General features: G+C 33.9%; 2 protein-coding genes across 5 annotated transcripts; both read right to left on the bottom strand.

The window, feature by feature from the left end:
* Positions 1-2374: 2374 nt before the first annotated feature.
* On the bottom strand, positions 2375-13112 carry LOC107931934 (AP-2 complex subunit alpha-1). The gene is made up of 28 exons (XM_041075491.1): positions 13029-13112; positions 12668-12875; positions 11019-11150; positions 10251-10376; positions 9665-9727; positions 9492-9589; positions 9195-9402; positions 8809-8880; positions 8639-8731; positions 8026-8127; positions 7792-7889; positions 7347-7428; positions 7132-7220; positions 6873-6978; positions 6707-6772; positions 6512-6618; positions 6316-6420; positions 6055-6175; positions 5743-5934; positions 5001-5237; positions 4799-4879; positions 4509-4673; positions 4327-4413; positions 4111-4236; positions 3828-3908; positions 3682-3753; positions 3067-3146; positions 2375-2989 (listed from the first exon to the last, which is right to left on the bottom strand). Exons 2-28 carry the CDS (start codon positions 12797-12799, stop codon positions 2851-2853), a joined length of 3060 nt encoding a protein of 1019 aa, XP_040931425.1. The 5' UTR covers positions 12800-12875; positions 13029-13112; the 3' UTR covers positions 2375-2850.
* Positions 13113-14509: 1397 nt separating this feature from the next.
* Positions 14510-22519, bottom strand: LOC107931930 (vacuolar protein sorting-associated protein 41 homolog). Of its 4 annotated transcripts, none has more exons than XM_016863895.2 (19): positions 22060-22519; positions 21566-21835; positions 21300-21479; positions 20855-21115; positions 20280-20412; positions 20103-20193; positions 19087-19189; positions 18709-18812; positions 18541-18634; positions 18252-18407; positions 18092-18154; positions 17891-17956; positions 17341-17541; positions 16545-16622; positions 16347-16466; positions 16179-16259; positions 15726-15811; positions 15277-15358; positions 14510-15199 (listed from the first exon to the last, which is right to left on the bottom strand). In XM_016863895.2, exons 1-19 carry the CDS (start codon positions 22315-22317, stop codon positions 14777-14779), a joined length of 2850 nt encoding a protein of 949 aa, XP_016719384.2. In that variant the 5' UTR covers positions 22318-22519; the 3' UTR covers positions 14510-14776. The 4 variants fall into 4 exon arrangements, 3 of the variants coding, with proteins under 3 accessions (XP_016719384.2, XP_016719383.2, XP_040931424.1); XM_016863894.2 differs by having other exon boundaries at positions 20280-20415; positions 22060-22408; XM_041075490.1 differs by lacking the exon at positions 17891-17956 and having other exon boundaries at positions 20280-20415; positions 22060-22409.
* Between the last annotated feature and the right edge of the window lie 280 nt (positions 22520-22799).

Raw genomic sequence — 22799 nt, 5'->3', positions numbered from 1 at the left:
AAAAATGATAATTTCCCCATATCGAATTATTATTCCATTTTCTTGAACAAACCAAAAAAATAAAAAAAAGTAAGGTGCATCTTTCCGAATGCTCCAATATTATTTTTGCAATATTTTTCTTTAGTCAGATTATTAATTTCTGCCGACAGCAGATAAAAGTTTGTTATTATAAGAGTTCTTTTACTAAATAAGATCTAACATATCACATTAAGACGTGTGTTAAATGGGTCCACCTTATATGCTATTTTAATCATGGTTATATGAAAGAAGGATTGGTTAGACTTAGAATTAACTCAACTGTCAGTCTAAAGAAAAATTTTAAATCGGTTGAGCTGTAAATTAATATAAATTAATTGCATTGAGTTAAAAACTCGTTTGAATAATTTTTTAATATTTTTAATGATTTATTTAATTAATTAGTCAAAGACTAATTACATGTCACTAAATTGATCTCAAATTAAAGGGATTAATTACATCAATTGTCCCTAAATTATAGTACAAATTCTAAATTGATCTCAAATTTGGGAATTTACCTCTTAAACCCTCTTAAATTTGTAAAGTTATAAGTTAACATATGATGAAATTATGCTTTGATCCTCAAGAATGATAAAATTACATTTTAATTCTCATAAATTCCTTGACAAAACTAAATCCCTAATTTGAGCTAAAACCAAAATTTACCTAATTCGAAATACACGACATGCAAATAAATTTACCTAATTCATCTTTTGATATTATTTATTGGTAAAAGTGTTGTAGAGGTTTATGTATTAAGAGTAAGATTACATTTTGTTCTCTATATTAAAAAAGGAGGCAAAGTCCTTGTATGTTAAATCAAAGAACAACCGGTTCCTTTCTCTTAAAAATTTCATCCATTTCTACTATTAAAAATTAGTATGGATAACTAGACAATTATATGTGACGTGTCACGTATACCTCATTCTGAAGTATAGGACCAATTTTTAACAATATAAATAGATAAAAATTTAACAGAAAGACTTTTACTTTTTGATCTAGTGTACGGGGACTAATTTATTATTTTTTGAGTAGAGAGGGGATAAAATACAATTCGACTATTAACACAAAAATCTCAATTGTATTTTTACCATTATTTCTTACAATTGAATTGAAAGTTCAAAAAAAAGGGAAAAAGTCGAACATCAAAAGCAGAAGTTCATGCAACCGTACAGCTCCATTTGCCATATTAAGACAGGGTTTCCCATGATTTGTTGTCTCATTCACCCCATGTTCTTGAGTGGAAAAGCACACACAAATATTAACATGTTGAGTTTGGAGGTGTAATAATGATGATACCCTTTATTTGGAAAACAAAACAAAAGAGGGTGTTTTCAAGCAATAAAAAGAGATGTTGATAGCAAACAGAAGAGACTCCTTCACGTTTGCATTTTGTGGAGATGGGGTGTCCAAAACTCCAACATTGCTTATCCTCTTGTTCTTGAAACTGGTTTATTCATTTAAATGCAAATATGGTTTTTTTTTTAACCAATGGGGCATGGCTCATTTTAGACTCAGTGTAGATTTGAGGATGGCGAGGCTAAGATGATGTTATTAGCAATTGATCATGGGAATGCACCTTTAGTACTTCTAGTACCTACCAATTTTGCAATCCTTTCCAATGAATTTTTATGACAACCATGGCATGTAATGGGTAGAACAATGAGACCAAACAATTCCAAATGCCATTTATGATTTGATTTTTGTGCTCATCGTTTAGTAGGTATGTTGTATTCACGGTTTGAAGAACCAAATTATTAGAGATTAATTAAGCAAAACAAAATAATTTCGATTTTAACTAAACAAAATTAACCCTTCCAATATTTTCTTATTAGATAATTCATAATTCCATATACAAAGTATTGAAACAAAACAAAAATGTAAAAGCAATAACATAATAAAGATATTAACTATCTAATTTATATACATTAGAAGTTCAAAACAAACTAAAAAACAAACATAAAAACTAAAGCTTAAACAAGGTAAAATTACCATGGAGACCCTTGTATTTAACGTCACATTGCAGTTTCTCTCCTTCACTCAAAAATTGAGCAATTTAATCATTATATGTTTAGATCAAAGAGCAAACTAATCTCTTATGTTAAAAAATTCCTAACAAAATAACCAAATAGTTACACATGTCGTGCTTCATGTACCTCATTCTAACGTACGAGGACCAATTTTTAACGGTAGAAATGAATAAAATTTTTAATAGAAACACAAGCTAATTTGCTCATTTTTAGTAGAGAACAAAATGCAATCTAATTTTTAGTATAAGATCCTCCACAATACTAAAATTTTATTAGAATATCTTCGACTAACCGAACCGATTAACCAAAAAATAACCAAAACCATATAATATCGCCACAAAAAAACTGAATGACATATTGGATTGAGAAACGAATACATTGTTACAACCCATATCCTACTTTCATTCCATATCTTACAGGCTAAGATGTACTAAAGAAATCAATCTCGTAAAATTGGTAAGAAATAGGATTACCTAAAAATAATGCCCCTCCCCCCCCCCAAAAAAAAAGGCCCAACCCAAAAAAAGAAAAACCCAACTCCCGTTAGACACTGAAAAGAGGGAGAGAAAAACTCACCAAGGTTTCAATATCCTTGTGCAGAAAGAATCGCAAAAACCGGACTGGACCCTTCTTTGCTACGCCGAAAAAAATATGTAGCTTGTCTTTTGCTCCCGTTAGCCCTTGCATTGGGGATTTTAACTGTATACACCTCGGAGGGGCAAGTGGGAAGGGGCCGGCTGTTGAAATCGAGTCTCGTTAAGTGTATATTGAACAAAACTTCTGGTTTGGTCAATTTTTACTTTCATCATAGCAAATCAGCTAGTAGAGCAGCGGGATCATTTGGTGGTATTTGAGGGGTCAGTGGAGCTGCAGGTGGAGCTGGTGTAGGTGCTTGAGCAACTGTGGGAATGCTAACCAGTTGTTCTTTGATGAATTCTTTTAACCTGTGGGGTAAAATGGTAAGAAAATTTCCGCTAATCCGATTAAACTAACTTCTTTATGTGAAAGTTCAGCTACTTACTCAAATGTTAATGTGGGATCACCCGAAGCGAGAGTCATACGCAACTGTGTTCTGTCCGCTGGATCCGTTTCAATTCTGACCTGAAAATATTACAGAAGAAATGGCTTGTAATCAGTGGCATTACACAGATTCCAATGCACCACAACAAGCTCATTGATAATGTCCAAAACAGCAAGTTGTAAAGATTAAGAATCGATTTCTCTAATTATATATGAAATTCAATTATAGAAACAAATTCAGCACCAGAAAGGGAAAAATAGTATCAAGAGTTGGGGGAGAGCATATGTCGGTTTTGGTTCACTCAGTTTTCTCCATTAAATTGGTTTGTCTCGATTATGATGGTTCTCCGTCAGTCAGTTATCGTTTATTAAAATTCATAACTGAACTAACCGACTTAATACATATTAATTATTTTAAATATATGATAAAAAATAAAAAAGGAATTAAAAAAAGTCGGTTAACTGACTTAACCAACCGATGTTAAGTCTATTTGGTTATAGTAGCAGGATGGTCACTTTAACTAAAAGTATAAAAAACAGACTGAATATATAGGCATCATTTCAAACTTCATTACAATAACACAGCCATATAGCTAGAACAGAACATGTTTCCTACCAAGCAAACTATGGCACGCGTATTCTCTGAATAGAAGGTTGTGCTCGCAACTAGATTATTAGGATTTGGATCCTGAAACAGAAAATCAAACGGTGAACAATGCATATATAAATGGGAGAAGATCTTATCCGATTGAAAGGACTTACAAGCCCTGGTGAAATTGCTATTCTGTAACTGTGGAGTAGATTTGACATTTCGGGAAGAGCCATAGGTCTTACACCTCTAACCTGCCCAAATTTGGAGCAAAATGACTACAGATCAGACAGGGAACCGCACGGAGAAAATAAATTAGACTATAAATGATAATACGAGCTTAACTGCACATAACAAGAATCAATTATATATTATAGGTGTGGCGTGTCTCAATATATGAAACTAGGTATTGTGCTTTCCAATAAAAAATAAAGAAAAAAAAGGAAGTACACATACAACTTCTTGAAGCTTCAATGGTGGTCCAGAAAGTGATCTCCACTGGGGGAAGAACTCCTCTGCGGAAACTGGTAGAGGCTGAAGAAATTTATTCAGCACAGCAGGAAGACGAAGCTTGATGTTAACCTGCAAAAGATAATAATAAGATACCTGGCACTGTAAACAAAACCAGCTCTCGGTGATTTAGTTTATAATATATCAATTATCTGCAAGTACCATATGGGTTCCAAACTTGTAGGAGAAGTCGAGAACAGCTACGTCCCTGCTTGGCCGAAGGTTTACAACCTCAAGTGGGCATTGCACCTACAGGAACCATGAAAAGAAAGTAAAATAAACATGATAATTCACGAACATGCATCAACGAATAATTAGTCACAAACACAATGAGTCCTATTCACCTGTGCTCGAGGAGGTATGGTGTCAGGCACTAATGAAAGCTCCATCTTCAGATGAGCAGGAGGCAATATCAAAGTCTGAACAGAAACGAGAGGAGATGTATTCTTGTTTCCTAAGAAAAGAACCAGACGTCCTTGATGAGCTCGCCACTCGGCTTTGATGCCAATCTGAAGTAATTTTTAGTGAGAAAAATCAGCATCAACCTTTTGGAAGCTTCTAAAAGAGTCATAAAACCAACTTGAAACTAACAGATAAGATAAATAACGGAATACAAAAGGAAAAAGGTTTATACCTGAATGTAAGGATCTTCGTATAGAACACCACTATCTTTCAGGCATAAAGCATGAAATCTTACGGCAATATTCCCTATCGGCTGCAGATGCAAGTAGTAACATCAACTGGTAAAACTAAAAGCAATACCAAACCACTTACTAGAATCACATGCGATTTTACAATCACTAAACTTCTAATTAGTGTTAGGGAAGCAGCAATACCTGAATTGTATTTGTCCCCACTTCTACGGGCACTATGGCTGACCCATCTACTACATCCGGACCACTTTCCAATCCAGAGACAGTACTGTTCTCATATTGAACAGTAGCACCAGGAGGGCCCTCAATAGCCAATGGACCCAAAAGATCACTAAGGGGATCTGCCGAAGGAGGTTGCTGATCTACTTGGCTTAAATTTCCGTTCTCCTGAGAAAGAACTAGCTCTGTTGAATAATGATCCTGTCAAGACAATCACACATATACATTAGTGCAAATTACACTTAAAAACAAAAGCTATACATAAATCTGTATATTTATAACCTATAATGTAAAAGCACATATAACGAAATACTTTTCAACTGATATAGACATTTTTGTTCATTATATTTCTACATTGCCATTTAAAATATTTATTATAAACAGATATTAATAAAATTTACCCAATCTGATAAATAAGAATATAGTTCCATTAAAAGATTTTCTTTAAATGAAATATTCGATAATAAGATTTAACCAATTTATAAGAATTCTAATTCAATGTAAATGTGACATAAATGCCAAAGTAAGTCTATGGTAAAATGTAAAATCCAGTCATTTCTACACAACATAGTAACTATTAGTTTAATATATAATGATTATTTTAAAATAAATAAAAAGTATACAAGTCCAACATATGTGACAATAGCAACTAGTATATAAAAAAACCACAAAAACAAGTAGCAACCAGGATTGGAAAAGAACTAACCTCGGTATTATTCATGTTGGGTGCCTTTACAACACTAAGCTGCCCAACAAAAACTGGTGGTGGTTCCCCATTAGAAGGGCGTTGGTCGGTTACAACTAGAGCATTTGAAGGTTGCTGTTGAGCACGCAACTTGAGGGCACTTTGCTCTGCAGTGTCACCCTCAGCATCTTCGGCCTTTTTGATCAATGAAGACTGTAAATTGAGAACAAGAGCATGGTTTAACCATCACTTGAATCAAGACTATGCATGGACCTTCTGCAACACAAAGGTGGAACAGGCAGCTTCTAAACAAATAATGCAAAGTACACAAACCTGACGCTCAGGAAATTTAGGCATTTCAGCAAAAATATCCATTAGAGCAGCACCTTTCCGACTCAATGCAAAATATTCAACAGCTCGTTGTTGAATCTCAGCATCAATGCAACTCTCATATCTGAGTTCACAGTTACAAAAGTGTGTTAAGCAAATCACATTAATTTGATGGCAACAAAACCAAAAATTTCCAAATTTCAAACAAACCATAGATGAGATGCTGAGCAATCAGAGAGAAAAATATGCTGAAGAACATCTTACTTGGTGAATATTGCCCAAATCTGATTCTGCAGTACTTGGTCAGGCGGCTGAGTGTGCATTAAGATCTTAGCATACGCTGATAGAAGAAGAGGAATGGTGGTAGTTCTGAAACGTGATATACATTATAGTAAGATAATAAAATAATAAAGAATGAGCATTTATGAAACATATAGTGCCAAAGGTTAAAGGCTCATACGATACTGAAGGAAGTTTCTCATGTATGACGCAAAAGATTTCTTTTGGACTACACCCAGGCCGTCTAGCCAGAAGGTGGCTGTATTCTCCAAGAATATAAGCACAGACCTGATCGATACAGACAAATTCCAAAATAAAATTGATATTTTTGTCCATAATGATACATATCCATGTAAAATATTTACCATATACAAACCTTGACCATTTTCTCGTCTACAGCAGGCTTGTCAAGATACTCTTTCGCCTTTGCAGCTGCATAAGGCTGGTCATAAACATAAATAATTCAGCCTGAAAACCACCAAAAGAAGAATACCTTTCCTGTTATAAAATAGCACAACTAAATGTGTTGGACTTTTTGTCACCTGTAGGTCATCATTGTTAGTAACGAACTGCACAACACGGAACCATATGTCATCGCTAATAAAGTCTCCTGCCTTTTCAATCAACTGAAGAATCACATCCACATACCTGCAATGTTTAGGCAAACTAGTTATTTTGTAAGGAATAACAACCGAACAATTGATGAAGCTACTGTACACAATAGAAAAGAAAACATTGAGGTACAAAATCTTCATTCATAAGCATGTGGGTTAAAACTCTGCTTCCATCCAACATGTTTACCATGACAGATCAGGAGCAAACTTCTCAGCAAGAATGGCAGCCTTAAGTGACAATTCCTCACGCATTGTAAAGTCAGCTGAGTTCAGATACTGGTAAAGGGTCACAGTCAGTAACATTCTCATCTCGTACCTCATCATTTAAGTAGTTGTATGGAAAATAAATTAGCGGAGAAATGACTCCAAGTAATACTTTTTCATTGATCAAGACTTTAGTACCTGCAACAGTTCTTCAACAATGTCCTTTGCATTTGTTATGTCACACATACCATAAAGCAAATCAAGAGCTCGCCTACAGATACTGGAAATTACACACTGGTGTTAGTCAAAGAAGAAAAAAGATCTTATGAACATAAAGTTCAAAGATTATATAATTCCATGTTTAGAAAATCAAGGCTTTAGTTATAGATGAAAGTTTAAGACTTCAATAAAGTAAATTGTTATTTTAATTAGTTAGGTGAGGAACTCATAACAAGACAACTATATAGGGTGATTTTCAAGCCAGGAAAAGTTAGGCATGTCATAGATGGGGCCAACTGATAGATGTTACATAGACTTGAGTCTGTATATAAATGATTCACAAAAGAGAATCATAGTAATAACATTTTAAGTGCAATTAATACTGAAAAAACTGCAAAAAGAAAAGAAAAAAAAGAAACTCAACCTGATATCAGGATCCTTCAATGATGTGATGATTTGTGCCTGATGCCTTTTTAGACTCTCTTGCACATCAGCAACTATTAGCATCCTAGTCATATTTTCCTGCAACCAAGCATTTAATATCTATAAGTAAATCATTAGGCTATAGAAAACCACCCTGATCTGGCACATGTGAACATGTTTTCTTGTTCGGAAACAAGATCATTAAAAGAGAAGTAATTATGCTCCCATAACTTACCAAACCAAGATACCTAATATTTGGTTCACGAACAGCAATGAACTTCCCAAGAAGAGCCACACACTGAGACATCATCTCCTTTTCGGCATCAAGATGCATGACCTGTAATGAGGAGAGCAAACGTACAACATAACTTAAGAAAGAACTCATCTAAAATGCTTAGTAAAGTATAATAGTGACTAACATATATTGTTATGCACTTTACATGATGTTTTCACACACAGAGGAGCCAGGAGAGGGGTATAGTATATAACTTAGAAATATGTGATAAAGAGACAAGAAAGCAGATAGGCTGCCAATTTTGAAACCACTATGTTTTTTCTTCTGCCGTGTGCAAGAGCAAAGTAAGAGGTGCTATCATCCATATACTTTTATTACATAAACAAGGCAATAAAGTAGGTATGAATGCTAAAAAAGCGCATAATATTTCTTGTCATAGGATAGAAAACATGAAACCCATCTAGAAAACCTACTTTGATGAATTTCAGCAAGACTTTCATAAAGTGACAATCTTAGTTCAACAGAATAAATCTTCCTGGAATCACTTAACATCAAATATTGTCTTCGATAATAAATTTCAAGAGCTAGAGCCAGAATGAAGAAGTGAACTCACGAGAGCAAGGGCTTCAAAGAGGACAGCATGTGAGGCATTATTCTTATTAACATTCTTCACAACATCTGTTCCCATTAATATCCGTTGTAAGACCTGAAATCAGCCTTCAAGATCCATTAATATCAAAATAACCTTAATAGAAGACAAGAACCATGCAGGAAAGTTTAAACCTCAAACAATGTTCTTCTCGTATTTGGATCTTCAATGGTAGGAAAATACTGAAGAGCCCTCATTGTCTTAACCTATTATAACAGAGTGATAAACACCACAATGAAATTTACCAAATATGAGTCGATGATAATTACTGATTAACAAAGTTATCCACCTTAATAAAGAGATAGGGAAAAAGGGGGGGGGGGAGAAGAAGAATTGGACATAATTACCAAGTAATAAAGTGCAAACATGTCAATGACCAAAAAAAGTGCAAACATATCCAAGAGAACAAGATCCACTTGAAACATACTTATATACAAAAATCAGACCAGGCATATGACATTTTTCTGAGCTAGGTATCACATTCATATAGGAGTTATAAGAGAGAAATAGAAGGACAAACCTGCAGCCATGGAGATGGGATGCCATAATAAGTATATTCCTGTGGAACATCTTGGCTCCTTGCAAGGCGTTCCAATATTTTAACACATTTTGGAAGGCATGTCCAATATGCTTCATGATTATTTGATACCAAAGCAACAAGAAGGCTCATAGAAGATGTCAAAACGCCAAGATCACGCTCATCTAAAAGTTGCGTCATCCGGTCCGCCCTAAAACATAGGGCAAGAAAAGCAATTCAGCATCGACACAGCTAACATCATAAAACAGTAGGGATAAAACTTTTAGCGTTCTAGCGTACCAGCCATCAACATTGACAACATCAGGATTTTTCCTAAACAATCGCAGCAAACATAATGCAGATTTTTTCCGTACAAGTGGTCTGCAGCTGCTAGACAGCTGAAACATAGATTCTCTCAGTGTAAATTATTTTTAAGAAGCAGTTGAACTTAACAAGTTTCTGGCTGATCTTACAAGTAACTTTTGAACATCAGGTGCCAAAGATTCAGCAAATTCCCTCCCACCAATATTACCAACCTACAAAGTTAATTCAGGAAAAAGTAGATGTAAAATCACAATAATAACAATATCGAAAACCTAAGCAAAGGATAAGAATAACAATATGGAAATCCTTAGATGTCCATAAATCAGCCCAACAAAGGGTAACAACAAAAGAGTAACCAGAACATCAATAACTAAAAACTTTACAGACTATAAAACAACATCCAAGGCGCAACGCAATAGAACAGTGAGTTCCCTCATGGCATTTGATTAACAACAAAATCATAGTACTATAACCACTAATTGCAGATCCAGAAATAATAAGCTGTGATATAAACCGTAAAGTGATGAATAATATTTGGAAAACTGATCAAATTCTTGAGAAAAGAGAAAAAAGGAAAATTCTGAATCACATGTCACGGACTAAATCATACCTTCTGTAAGCATCTGAATTAAGTATGTAGGCTAGGTGCTCGATGTTGTAAATTACAAACAGTTCTATCCCATTCTGATTACATAGATAATGTCTAGAACCTCAAGCAATTTTTCTTGGCCTTACCAGGGTTAATGCTAGGCACTGGAAAGTCTCATTTCGACCAATTATATCATTGCGTACAGTGTTGATTGCTAATCTCAGAAAATCATGATTTTCGTTGAGCAAACATGATGTCACAATGTATCCAACCTACAGCCAATAATGGAAAGCCAAAAAAAAGGAGAAAAATAATTAATAGAGTTAAATACAGATTTGAATATCAACCATGTCCGTAATGATAATTATATCCTTTTTACGAGAAACACAATAAGCTACATTATCCAAAAAAATTACATGAATATCCATATATTATCCAGGCTTCCATAATACATACTAAAATAGATATCATATGGCCCCATTCAAATACTTACAAGAATCAGAATGCTATTATATGATGGTTATCTATAGTGCTTAGACAGTGCCAATCACTTGCCAGCTTTATCATTGTAGGAAAAAAATTACATGTAACAGTAACTGATATGAATACAAAGGATAAAGCTTTCATGCTAATGCAGATTCTAAGTATTGAAACTTAGCTGAGACCTTTCAACATGTTATCTTGTTCATGCATTCAAGTTTTATTGGCCCTTTCCCCTCTTTCCTTCTGAAAGGAAAAGGAGGAAATGATTAAAAAACTTTAGGCCTTGGTTTACAACTTTTCTTGTTTTCTGTTCTTTCAAGCTCTTAAGGATGTCGCTTGTAGTGCATAGGTCCACCAGGTTTTTCTCGCCAATTAAGGTCTCACAAATGTGACACTGATCAAAATTAAAGAGATAACAAAATTGATCTCACCTGCTTTTCTGGATACTTTGGTGCAGATATCAAGGAAACAGCTTCCATATGACCAAAATCAACATCATAACCCAGCATGTAAATGTAAAGCATTTTCCAAACATATTTCTTCTTATCATATGGTGTCAATCCCTGTCAGAAGAATGTGAACTTTCAATAAAAACCGCTCACTCATCTTGGTAAGGCAATAAAAATGTCACCTATCGAGGCACTAAGTCTTTCCATGTAAAAGTTTCTACAGGAAATGGGCAGGGTTTGGAAAATTTTGGCTCTAAGGTTTAAACTTCATGTGAAGAATGAGGTCAAATCCTCCCCAATAAGTCAACTATGAAAGAATGAAAAAGATATCATATAAAAACAACAAGGTTACTTTGTTGGAGATGGAGAACTCACTGAGATTTACCCAACTGCACTTAAGTACATAAATAAGCAGACTCCTGTAAAAGAGTGTAGAACATAACATTCTAGCATGTATGAAGCTGGAGCAAATACTCAGTGTGATACAAAAGCAAATGCAATTTATGTTTCTTACTTTCTTATAGAGGCTAGAATTTGATTTATATGAAATTCTATGAATCAAACATGATAAACGAGTAAGATAACGCGATGACTAAGGAAAGAAAATTGCCCAACAAGGAAAAAGTTAGAAAGTTTAGCAATTACAACTTGGGAAGGAAAAAGTACAAAATACTGTAAAATTTAACTATAATCCTACTATAGCACAAACTAACCTTTCCAATTTACTATAGTAGTGAGGAAAGGAGGAAGGAAATGTTCATTAGGTAGAAAACCTTGTGTTCTTCCCTTCAACGTAGAACAAAATAGGGGAATGCAAATGGAAAATGTTCAAATATGAACCACATAAAGAGTGCCCACAAGAGAAGGTTAAAGGAGATGGGAGGGGAGAGAAAGACTCAATACTCTATAACTATAACATCAAATTAAAGCAAATCAAATCAAATGATTCAAGGACCTGTTCTAACCATCAAAAGTGGCTAGATTTGTAAAATCCAAATAAAAAGAACATTTTCAGTTCAAATACGCCATTGAATTGATAAGTTCATCGTTTTATAGAAAGACATCTTTGAAAAGGATAGATTCTCAATAATGCATACACATAACGTGGGTTTGCATGCCTACTATAGTGTCATTCACTATACATGTTTGGAAAGGTTCAGTACTTCATACATGGTCTTTAACAGGAAGCTCAAATTGTAAAGAGTTTCTCAGAATTAGCAAGCAAAATACTGTCCATACACTATATAAGTACATATATTTTTGCTCAAGGTAGGGTTCACAAACATAGGTAGAATTCTTAAGATATCAAACGCAATCCTACTGCAAACTCTATATAAAATATTATAAAGAAATATCGCAGTAAGTACTTAGGAAGATCGCAATTGCTGTAAATAATCGATACATTTACAGCGTTCACAAATGCATAGACTTCACAGCTAAACTAAATTCATAATTTTTTTTCTTCTCTAAAACAAAAAAATTAATTAACAAAAGAATCTATGTCCACTTTTATCCTACTGAAGCTCGTAAAACTTAATAATAATAAAAAAAGAGCAAGTCCGATCGTTTTCTAATACACCGAAATTTAAATTACTAAAGAATAAAATAAAAAATGCTTTGAAACCCCTAACCTTTTCTTTTTTGAAGCGATTACGTATGTTGCCGAGCTCTTTATCGACACGCAAACGCTCTTGCTCTTTGTTCTGACAATTACGAATGTCGCTTATGAAAATCGAGAGACCTCTCATCCCGTGCATTGCCATCCCGTTTTATTGATCGATCTACTTTCTTCTTTCCTTTTTTGCGATCTGCGTTGTCGATTTTCCAGATCTTTTACCTCTTTTTGTTTTTCAACGGAAACGGAGAAATCGATCCGGCATCAGAAAAAAAGGATAACGGAGATGAACATGAGGTGTTTGAAAAATAATATGGAATTTTTTTTCAAATTTGAAATTTAAAAACAAAAAAAAAAAGAGAGGAGAAAATGAGTACTTTGATATAAAAAGGAGGAACAAAATTTGGAGGAAAAAAATAGCCGTCGAGAGAAGAGCTGGAGATAGAGTTGTTCGTTAGTCGGATCGGGTTTTTTTTTTATATGATTTGGATTTTGCTTTTATGTATATTTATATAAGGTTTAATGGATGATTTGGCCCCTAAAGTATACTTACGTTTTTACTTTGGTGTTTAAAATTTTTTTATTCCAATTTGAAACCTAAGTATTAACTTTCTCTACTTTTTTTATTGTGACAATTAGGTTTATTTAAATAAAAAATTAAATTTAAAAATAAAAATTATAATATTTAAAAATACTTTTGACTTTAACCAATTGTTGACCAGTATTGATTGGTCACGTGACGTTATTAGAACACGTCATGTGTCCTTTTTTATTTTTTAAAATATTATATATTAATAAAAATCATATATAATATATAATTTTTTAAAAAAGTTTAAAAATATAAAATTCTAAAATATATAATTATAAATTTTAAAAAGTCAAAATAATATATAAAAGTTAAAAAAATATTATAAAAAATTATATACTTTAGATATTAATTTATGACAAAAAAAAGAAGCTTAAATACTATAGTAAGAAAATAAGTATACTTTAAAAGGTTGAATTGTGAATTAAACCTTTGTATAATGTATATCAGATCCAATAATGAGAGTTAAAATTTGCTTCAATTTTTTTATATTTTTTATGCTTATAATTTAGTACTTCTATTTTATTTTTAGAATTTTAGCCTTCAGATTCAAAATTGTTTTATGACAAATAAAAGTAAATAGGAGAATTAAAAATTTAAATGTTCCCATTTTGTTGAATCAATTATTTTATGTATTCAATTTTTTGCAGTCGATAGAGAAAACTTTATTCGATTAAGAAATTTGTTAGCTTTGAATAGAAGACTTTGAACTCTTCGTAGAGTCAATAAACAAAACTCTTTCCGGTTGAAAATCTATCAGCTCCAAATAGATGACATTTTTAAAACTTTTTAAAAAAAAATCAAGCTCCCCTTAGCAATAATCTTACTTAAAAAGTAATATTTAGTAGGCTTTGAGTTCGCTAGTCTATGTACTTTTAAAAAGTTTGATATTTAATCTCCATACTTTAAAAGTTAAAAATTTAATCCACTAATTTTGTCAATTTAAAAATCCCAATCTAACCATTATCGTCATTAGTAGTTTCAGTTAAAATTTGCTAACTTAACATGTTTACTTCCCCATCAATCATATGCCATCAGTCTCTATACTTTTTTTTTATAATTTAATCCCTCTACTTTTCACATTTTAAAATTCAAATCCAGTCATCTACCCAGTCAAAATTTTGTCAGAAAAGTAGAGGAGCTAAACTACAAGTAAATAAGAGTATATGTACTAAGTTCCTAATTTAGGAAAAGTAGATTATTTTTTTTATTAACGATATTGATCATATTTATGGTATCTAAAATTAACAAAAGCTGATTCTGGTTTGGAACTCACCGTAAATCACATCACATATATTTCATTAAAAAAAACTTTTCTTCATGGTACTGCATAGGTATACATATATTATATAAATCAACCGCCAAAAAGGATTTAATTACACTTTCCAATGATTACAGGGGACTACAATACATATATTGCCACTATAATTGAAGCACAACAACAATTCAAAGAGAATGGGCCAAGGAAAGATATGAATCATGAATTTTTTACCTGCACAAGAGCCAAATTTGTCGGACCACACCTACACGAAAGTTAACTCAACTTGCCGCCGTGGTACATAGAATACATCGCATTCGGGGGTCACCGGCCTGGTCGTCTTCTTCGTCCTCATCATCATCATTGTCATAACCGTATGGCTCTTGTGAAGTCGGTCCGGTCCCTTTTTTGTTGCTATTACTGTCAGTAGAGTCCGTCAAGCAAGTAGTGTGATAAGCATGACAACAAAAGAACACAATGACCGATACATTTTGTATCGAGAAAGGATCGAAACACAAACAACATCTTCCACCCCCTCTAGTTTTAGACTTAACCACCATGTTTCTCACGCTAGATGTTTTCTCTATTGGTAAAGAGGCTCCACTTGCATCCCTCTTGGATCGAGTATCGTCTTCTTCATTGCTCAAGTAAACTGCACGTCTCGCTTCTTTGTAGTATTTAACCAACAGATCAACACAATCAGCCTGTATATTTCGCATTTACATTAATTTCAAGTTTCAATGATTGAAAGTTACGACACGTGTTATAAGAGTACGAGTACCTTGAGAATATCATTGCACCCATGTCTAAGCGAAGTTTCGGTTCTGTAATCTGTTATAATTTTTACTAGACGATCCCTAAGCCTGAAAATAAAATGGAGTCAAATATATACAGAACTGATCGCATACTGTAAGTAAATAAATTGATTCGAATTAGATCCCACCAACTCGGGACTTAGACTAGTTGGTTCATTCAGCCACATTTCTTCTAGGACCAGCAGCCTATGCTAAACCGATAGTAAAGTCAGTTTATTAAAACAACAGCTCAAATAGCTATGAACTTTTTACACATGTATGAATACTTGACAGTTAACCATCAGATAAATACGAGTTCTCGATGGTGAACCAGGTTTCCTTTCCTCCATTTTTTACTACGAAACCCAAACGATGTTATTCAAACTGCTAGCTACACACTTTGGTTTGCAAATTTTACTCGAGAAAGAATACTAACCGAGGAATCTCTAGGCCATTGGGTACTATGTTTACAATATAGAGAGGATCAAGATTGCCAACAGTGTGTTCCAATAAGACACCCACCTGCCAATTAGTGAGAGTAGTAAAATGAAAAAAAAAAAAAAAGGGAAAACAAAAGATAAATATGACAAATCATAAGTATATGGTTAAAATGTACTCTTAAGTCACTATATTTTTCGTGCAATTGGAATTTAGCTCCCCTGCTTTTATTTTTAGGAATTTAGTTTCTCTACTTTTCGGATTAAAAAATGTAAGTCTAATTGTTAATATAATGAAAGTTCTTCTGTTAAATTCAAGTACATTACAACGTCTATTTCTTTTTAGCTACATGACTACAAAATGAATATTTTTTGTTTCAAAATGTCACACCAATAAATTTAACAGAAAAAATTTAACGGTGTATAGATACTTTTAGTTTTTATGCCATTACCATTTCGGGTTTGTGGAGGCATTGCTGAATCAACTCTTCCCAAAGATCATCATCATGCTGCATGCTCACAAATTCTACAGCCTAGGGAAAATGACAAGGCTTTTCTCATTAGTACCAATCGTTAAGCTAAAAGCTGAAGGACTGAACACTGAAAATGACATAAAATACCTCTTCTATATCTCCTAATTCATTTATGATGACCGCAAGAGCTTGTTTTGAATTTCCCATTCTTCCGAGGATGAATACTTGTTCCTTCAAAAGATCTCTTCTGACACAGATTTCATATGCCTGAGGATGAATTTCAACGGCATCATTTATGGAAAAATTATTATGCCATCAATTATAACCTAACGTTTAGATCCAAACCTTCTCCAGTGTGTAATGTTGGCTACTGAGAAGAAAAGGAAGTAGCATCTTTGGATCATATTCAGCATAAAGCTCTACCTAAACGGCAAGATAAGAGTACAATATTTATTAGAAAATCCACTCAACATAAGAACGAGTACCTTACACACATGAATGTACATGTTCAGTAAACATGCAATAAAATATCGAACATAGCATCAAAATAAAGCATTGAAAGATCATATTCCCAACCGATAGGAAATCTTACTCTTCTTTCTTCCTTCTCTTTTTCTTTATTTGGATTGAATTTAATACATAGAAGCGGTACACCTGATGATCAGACCAGCAAAACTATATAGCCTGGTTTAATTTATGGTCCAGGTTACAACCTTAAATTGAGCAGCCAACTGAAACCCATATAAACAGTACAAGTTCAGCTGCCATGGCTGGTCTAATGTTGTCAAAACTAATCCGGACTAATTTGGAACCTACTGCAATTTTGCTTCTCCACCATTGACCGCACAGACAGGGTGAAATAAATTTCACCTCCCAACAACCTTTTTTTTGGGGTATGATTATAATTTTTGGGGGAGAGGGAGAGTTATTTACACAGGGTTTGAACCCTGGTCTCGGGTGCCAACATAGTACACAGAGCTTCTTTACCACTTGCTCCATTGGGTTGTTGGCCCGAACAACAAAGGTTTGAAGCTAGAAAGTTATTGCAAATATCAAATAATAGAGAACTGTCAGAGTAAATGAAGCCCACGATATTCAAATAAATGCTATTAAAATGCCAACATAGTTGTCTCATACATACCTGCATATCATGATAATCCTTTCCAGCATGTGGGTTGACTTCAAATAATGAATGCAGATATAAATGCAAGAAATATCTTGAATCACAATTATTTCCAGAACGCAAAAGTTGTGAAACAACTTCAGATGGTGTAATCAAGTCCCTATTTTGGATCAACAAAGAAACAGCATGCTTACAATCTAGCATCATCAACTGGACAACCTGCACCGTACACATAAGTGAAAGGACTTCAATAATAGAATAAAAAAATAAGTAAAAAATTACCTAGAATGTCAACAAAGGGAAAATGGAAGTACATGAAGTGTTTTTATTTATGCAAAATGGTGCAAAGAGCATGTACTATATAGTGTTGACTTTAAGTATCATTGAAAATCAAAGGGTCAAGTTTCAACCTAGGTAGTAAAATCATGTAACGCATCCATTTCAGAATTTCACAGGTTGGCCTTAAATGAAACAGGTATTAAGTTATTCCATAAAAAAATAATCATTCATGAGAAGGCAAAGCAGCTCAGATATTGCACCTGCTCCTCCATAAGGACCATAACCATACCTTTTCACGAATGGAATCATGTAAGTTGTGCCTTTCAATTAAGTCAAATATATCAGGCTTCATGAGCTGAAAAACTCGAGAGAAGTAAACTAATTAACATACAAGCTATCCAACTAGAGAATAGATGGAAACTAGCTGAAACAATTTACATTGGATGAATTTAAAGGTAACAAAAGCACAAATTTACATCCAAACACTTACATCAGCATAGAGTGAAAAAGCTTTCTCATACTGCCCATTAACAACATATAACTCTGCAAGTGCCTATCAAGAAAAAATTAAGGATAATTCAACATATGAACCATTAGCCGATTCAACAACACTCAAATCATATCAGATATTCACAAACTGCCTTACAAACCTCTTTGAGGGCATCAGTCATTGATGAAGTATTTAACTGTGGCTCTATCGCAGAAATAACAGGTAATGCAGAATAAATGACAGGTAGCCAAGATTTAACAGTTGATAATAGATCCATATGAAAGGCTGGATTTGTTGCCAGGGCCACAAGTGCAACCTGCAGCATAGCAAAAGGGTAGTTTTAAATTCCAAGTTGACATATATGAAAGGCCATACAAGTGGACTACATGAATATTTGCACAGAGTTGTTGTCCCATGAATATTTGCACAGAGTTGTTGTCCTAACAAACCTCATAAGCAGTATCACGCAGCCTTGGGTTTTCAGTAGGTATATATGGAACCAATACAGGAAGCTGGCGGAGATGAGCAAAATGAAATATCCATCTGTCAAAAGCATTTGAATGCAAGTGATTAACAAGAAATGTAGGGAAATAGTTACATATAATGCCCTTTGGTACCTTTCCCAAGCTGTAGCAGATCCTCGCAACAATTTGGGACACAAGGATGCAGCCTCAGTATATTTCCTTTCAACAATCAAGTGATCTAGGTATTTTGATCCCACCTACATGTAAAGCAAATTAGCAGGTAAAAAAGCAACAAAAATAATTTTTGGCATTAACATGGACGACAAATTAGAAACCTAGGCAAACAATTGTATCAGTAATAAAAGGTATTATTTACCACAATTCAACATTAAAATAAAATCATAAGCAGCCAAAATCTTTAATATTATAGGAATAATTAGGTTGAATTAAGAATGCTAACAGCCAGCAGCTTTGTATGGTAACTCATGAGAAGTCATTACCAAATATATTAAGAAAAAGAACCCAAATTACCTCATCAAGGAGTTCACTCCGTCCCTGACCAGCCTCAGCTGCTGCTAAGGCTTTTGCATGCCGACCATGCTGAAGAAGCCATGCAATGTGATCCTCTGCATCCCTAGGATCAAAAAGTTTATAGGTCTAAAACTAAGCAGGATTTGCAAAATATATCTGCAGGTACTTTAGAAGATATAGGACAAATTCTAATACAATATGTACAAATCCAAAGTATCATCATAACAGGTCAAGGTCCATGTTAGGGGAATCTTGAGACCAAAATTCAGATAAAACTCATTGTGCCCAACGAGAATACACCTCATTTTCATTCATCTGAAGATAAAGTACAATATTCACTTACCTATCATAAACCTTTTGCCATGTACTACGAGAATGCACCTCATAAGTATTGTTTGACTATTAAAATCCATTTGTCAAGTAGCCAGTTATAATAGTACTATATACTTTCTTAGATCATGTTGACACCACCCAACAGAGGCTTGTGAATTTTATGTCAGCTTCAAAAGCAAGGATAGGTCAACAGATGTATTTACACACCAAGTCAGATCATTTAAGTAAATTAGAAGCTCCAGGAATTATAATGCAAAACTAAAAAGCAACTATGGGAAGAGATTATCCATAAACTCAAATCCCTTATGATAAACTAGGATATAGCAACACACTATGCGAGTGTCTTAATAGTATTTTAGGATGTGGTTAGTTTTCTTTAAATGTGTTTATCGCATATTAAATAACATACATACTCTTAATTTCACATAGATTACTTTCTTTATTTCTTTTTCTATTTCCTGACTGAGTTAGTGTTACTTGACTCATGAAACTAACTCATTTAGGAGATTTATATATAGCATAGATAAATAAGCAACCAAGACCAGATTGACACTAAAGACATTTGATACAAAACGCAATTAGCTATTAATGCATATTGCTAAAGCAAACCATGATCCTTTTATTTGGAATAAGAAGCAATAATAATCTTTAGAAGCTACAATTTACAAAGAATCAATAGTAACCTGGGTTTTGCTATGACAACATCCTTTGGTGATACTATGTAATAGATTGGTTCATCACCAGCAGCCCACTGTCCACCAGCATAACTGCTTCCTGCATTTGTAGGAGAAAAAAACCTTAATTATTGACAGTAAATTGTTTCCAAAGGTCCATAAAATTAAAAAAATAAAGTTAACAACCTGAGAAGGGAGAATGCGCCAAGGAATAATCTTTTGCTTTGTAGTGCTCAAAGCCATGCACAGGTAGGGCATCTGTTGCCAGTTCATCATTGTTCCAAGTTACTACACGTACCTCTGGTCTCTGTGCACTACCCTGCTTCAGTAGATTCATGCATGGCAATGAGAATCATAACAATTGCAAAAAGACCTCACAAGTATGGGGTCTAGCATTACTGAGAAAAGAACTGACAGATTCATTTGATAATACACTTCCTCACAGAATTACTGAACTCAGGGGCAATAGGAAAAACAAAAGAAGTGCTCGTATATTGAAAAAAGATTTCTAAATTAAATTCCTTTCAAAACAAAGAAAGCCTTAAAGTTCAAATCAGAGTAGCAACTTGGGTAGTTACAGTAACCACAGTCACAGCTGCTGTCAAGCATAGAGTCACTACATTCAAATATGTTGGCATATTTCTGAGATCTGAAACAGGTAATGGACAAAAGATGGCACGATCCAACCTCAAAATAGAAGGGTGCACGCCATTATGAGGTACCTATTGGAATTTAAAATGCAAAGGACATGTATGTTATACCTGTCGTGATGGTATTGTGCTACTAAATCCATTCTCTCCGTCTTCTTCACTAGGAATATAAGCTAGAAGAACCAAAGCATCACCAAAAGGAGCAATTCCTGATATGAAATAGCTAGTCTGAAAAGATGCAACAATATCTACTTGGTTCATGTTAGACATTGTAACATGCCTATATGTTCCATTGGCTCCATTATTCAAGTTTGTTCTTATTGCTGCAATCTTGACAGAGGTTCCCCAACCAATCACCAATAAAGTATCATCCTGAATGCAAAGTTCAAACAAAGAACAATAGCAATAACGAGAAGCAACAGTATCATGCTTCATGGAAAATTAGGGAAGTGAAAACTTCAAAAAGAAAATGGAAAATGACATTGCCGTTTAAATTTTAGAAAATCTACATAGTCTGAACAACTTCCAACATATCTCATTTTAATCATTGACTAACCTGCCAAACCAAATAAGGAAGCAAAACTTCAGGATGAGGACTGCATCTTGGTCTTTCTATAAATGTAATCCGCTGATCATTTGCAGCATCGTAAACTTTTACACCTACATTATTAGCCCAAGCAACGAGACTTGTACGCCATTTTACAGCATGGATTGGTCCTTCACCCGAGTGCAAAACCTAAAATCCAGTTAAAATATAAAATGTCAAGAATTTAGAAAGATATCCATTTTCAAATATATCAAGGTCAATCAAGCACCACAAACCTGATCCTTATAACCAAGCCACTTTTTGGTATTAAAATATAAGTGACCTGCCAAGCCACCAGCTACGAATCTCCTAGATGATTTTCTTGCATAATCAGGATCAAGAGCAATTGCTTTCATAGGACGATAATATTCAAATTTCAATTTCTCGTCGGTGAAAAGACTATTTATTACAACAGAACCATCATCAGAACAGCTTCCTATATATTCACCTTCTTTATCAAAACTAAGCTCATTCACTGCAGCTGAATGAGCAGCAAATGCCTTAACCTACAAACAACCAAACACAACTTCAAACAAACAAACAAAAAAGAATTCTTCTCTTCCAACATTAATCACAACAACCGAATAGCTTACTAAAGTCCACTCACCAGTCAAATATATATATACTCACTAATATTTTGAATTCAAGTGAAGTTACTAATGAAATTTTTAAGATTCAAAAACGAAATATAATATCAAAAGTGATGGGAAAACAAAAAAAAAACCTTCACCTGATTTCCCAAAAAGTCGAGGATATGAATAGTTCCGTCGTACGTTCCGAGTGCGATCATGCGTTCGGCGACGGCGATACACGACGCAGCTTCGTTAGATAGAAAAGAAGGTATGCTTCCTCCCATTCTTTGATACTTAAGCCTCGGCTCTTCTTCTTCTTCTTCCTCTTCCTCTTCTTCATCTTCAACGTCATCTTCTTCTTCTTCGTCTCGCTCGTCTTCACCTTCGGCGCCGTTATCCGATGGAAACGGAGACATTTGAAGGATTCCGGGAATTGAGAAACGAAAAAAAAAAAACGGAATAGAAGGATCTGAGTGGGGTTTGCGGCTTTAATTTGGTTTAGTTAATTAAAATTTTATTTATTTGCTAGCAAACAAAGGGGACGGTGACCAATGATGGGTGCCAACTGCCAACTGTGTTCATTTTACTTGTCTGTGTTTTTTTCTTTATTTTTTTATTTCCACACCCTTTTTGGACCTTTTCATTTATTATTATTATTTTATTCTTGTTCCATCTGGGGATTTCTATCAGAGAACTTTGATGTTGATGTAAATGAGTCTTCAAAATTATTTGATATAAATGATTCTTTTTTTCGAAAATTTGAATTGTTATTTAAGATTTTTTTTTAAACTCGAACTCTCTTTTAATAATTGTAATATTTGATCAATGAAAGTTTATAAAAGTTTGTTGAGTAAAAATTTTTAAAATAAAAAAGATGAGTACTTTTTTCACAGCTGAT

This window comes from Gossypium hirsutum, chromosome A08 (genome assembly GCF_007990345.1).
Source record: "Gossypium hirsutum isolate 1008001.06 chromosome A08, Gossypium_hirsutum_v2.1, whole genome shotgun sequence".
Classification (NCBI taxonomy): Eukaryota; Viridiplantae; Streptophyta; class Magnoliopsida; order Malvales; family Malvaceae; genus Gossypium; species Gossypium hirsutum.
This window is presented reverse-complemented; position numbering and strand designations above follow the sequence as displayed.

Bases quoted from the DNA above. Each gene is read 5' to 3' on its own strand.
- LOC107931934 (XM_041075491.1), bottom strand. From the start codon at position 12,799: ATGGCAATGCACGGGATGAGAGGTCTCTCGATTTTCATAAGCGACATT. The intron at 9,728-10,250 runs GTAAGGCCAAGA...TTAACTTTGTAG, and splicing joins AGTGCCTAGCATTAACCCTG to GTTGGTAATATTGGTGGGAG. The intron at 2,990-3,066 runs GTAAGTAGCTGA...TTTACCCCACAG, and splicing joins GATCCCACATTAACATTTGA to GTTAAAAGAATTCATCAAAG.
- LOC107931930 (XM_016863894.2), bottom strand. From the start codon at position 22,317: ATGTCTCCGTTTCCATCGGATAACGGCGCCGAAGGTGAAGACGAGCGA. The intron at 20,194-20,279 runs GTTGTTAACTTT...CTACAAATGCAG, and splicing joins GGCGCATTCTCCCTTCTCAG to GAAGCAGTTATGCTGGTGGA. The intron at 15,200-15,276 runs GTACTCGTACTC...CGAAATATACAG, and splicing joins GGTGCAATGATATTCTCAAG to GCTGATTGTGTTGATCTGTT.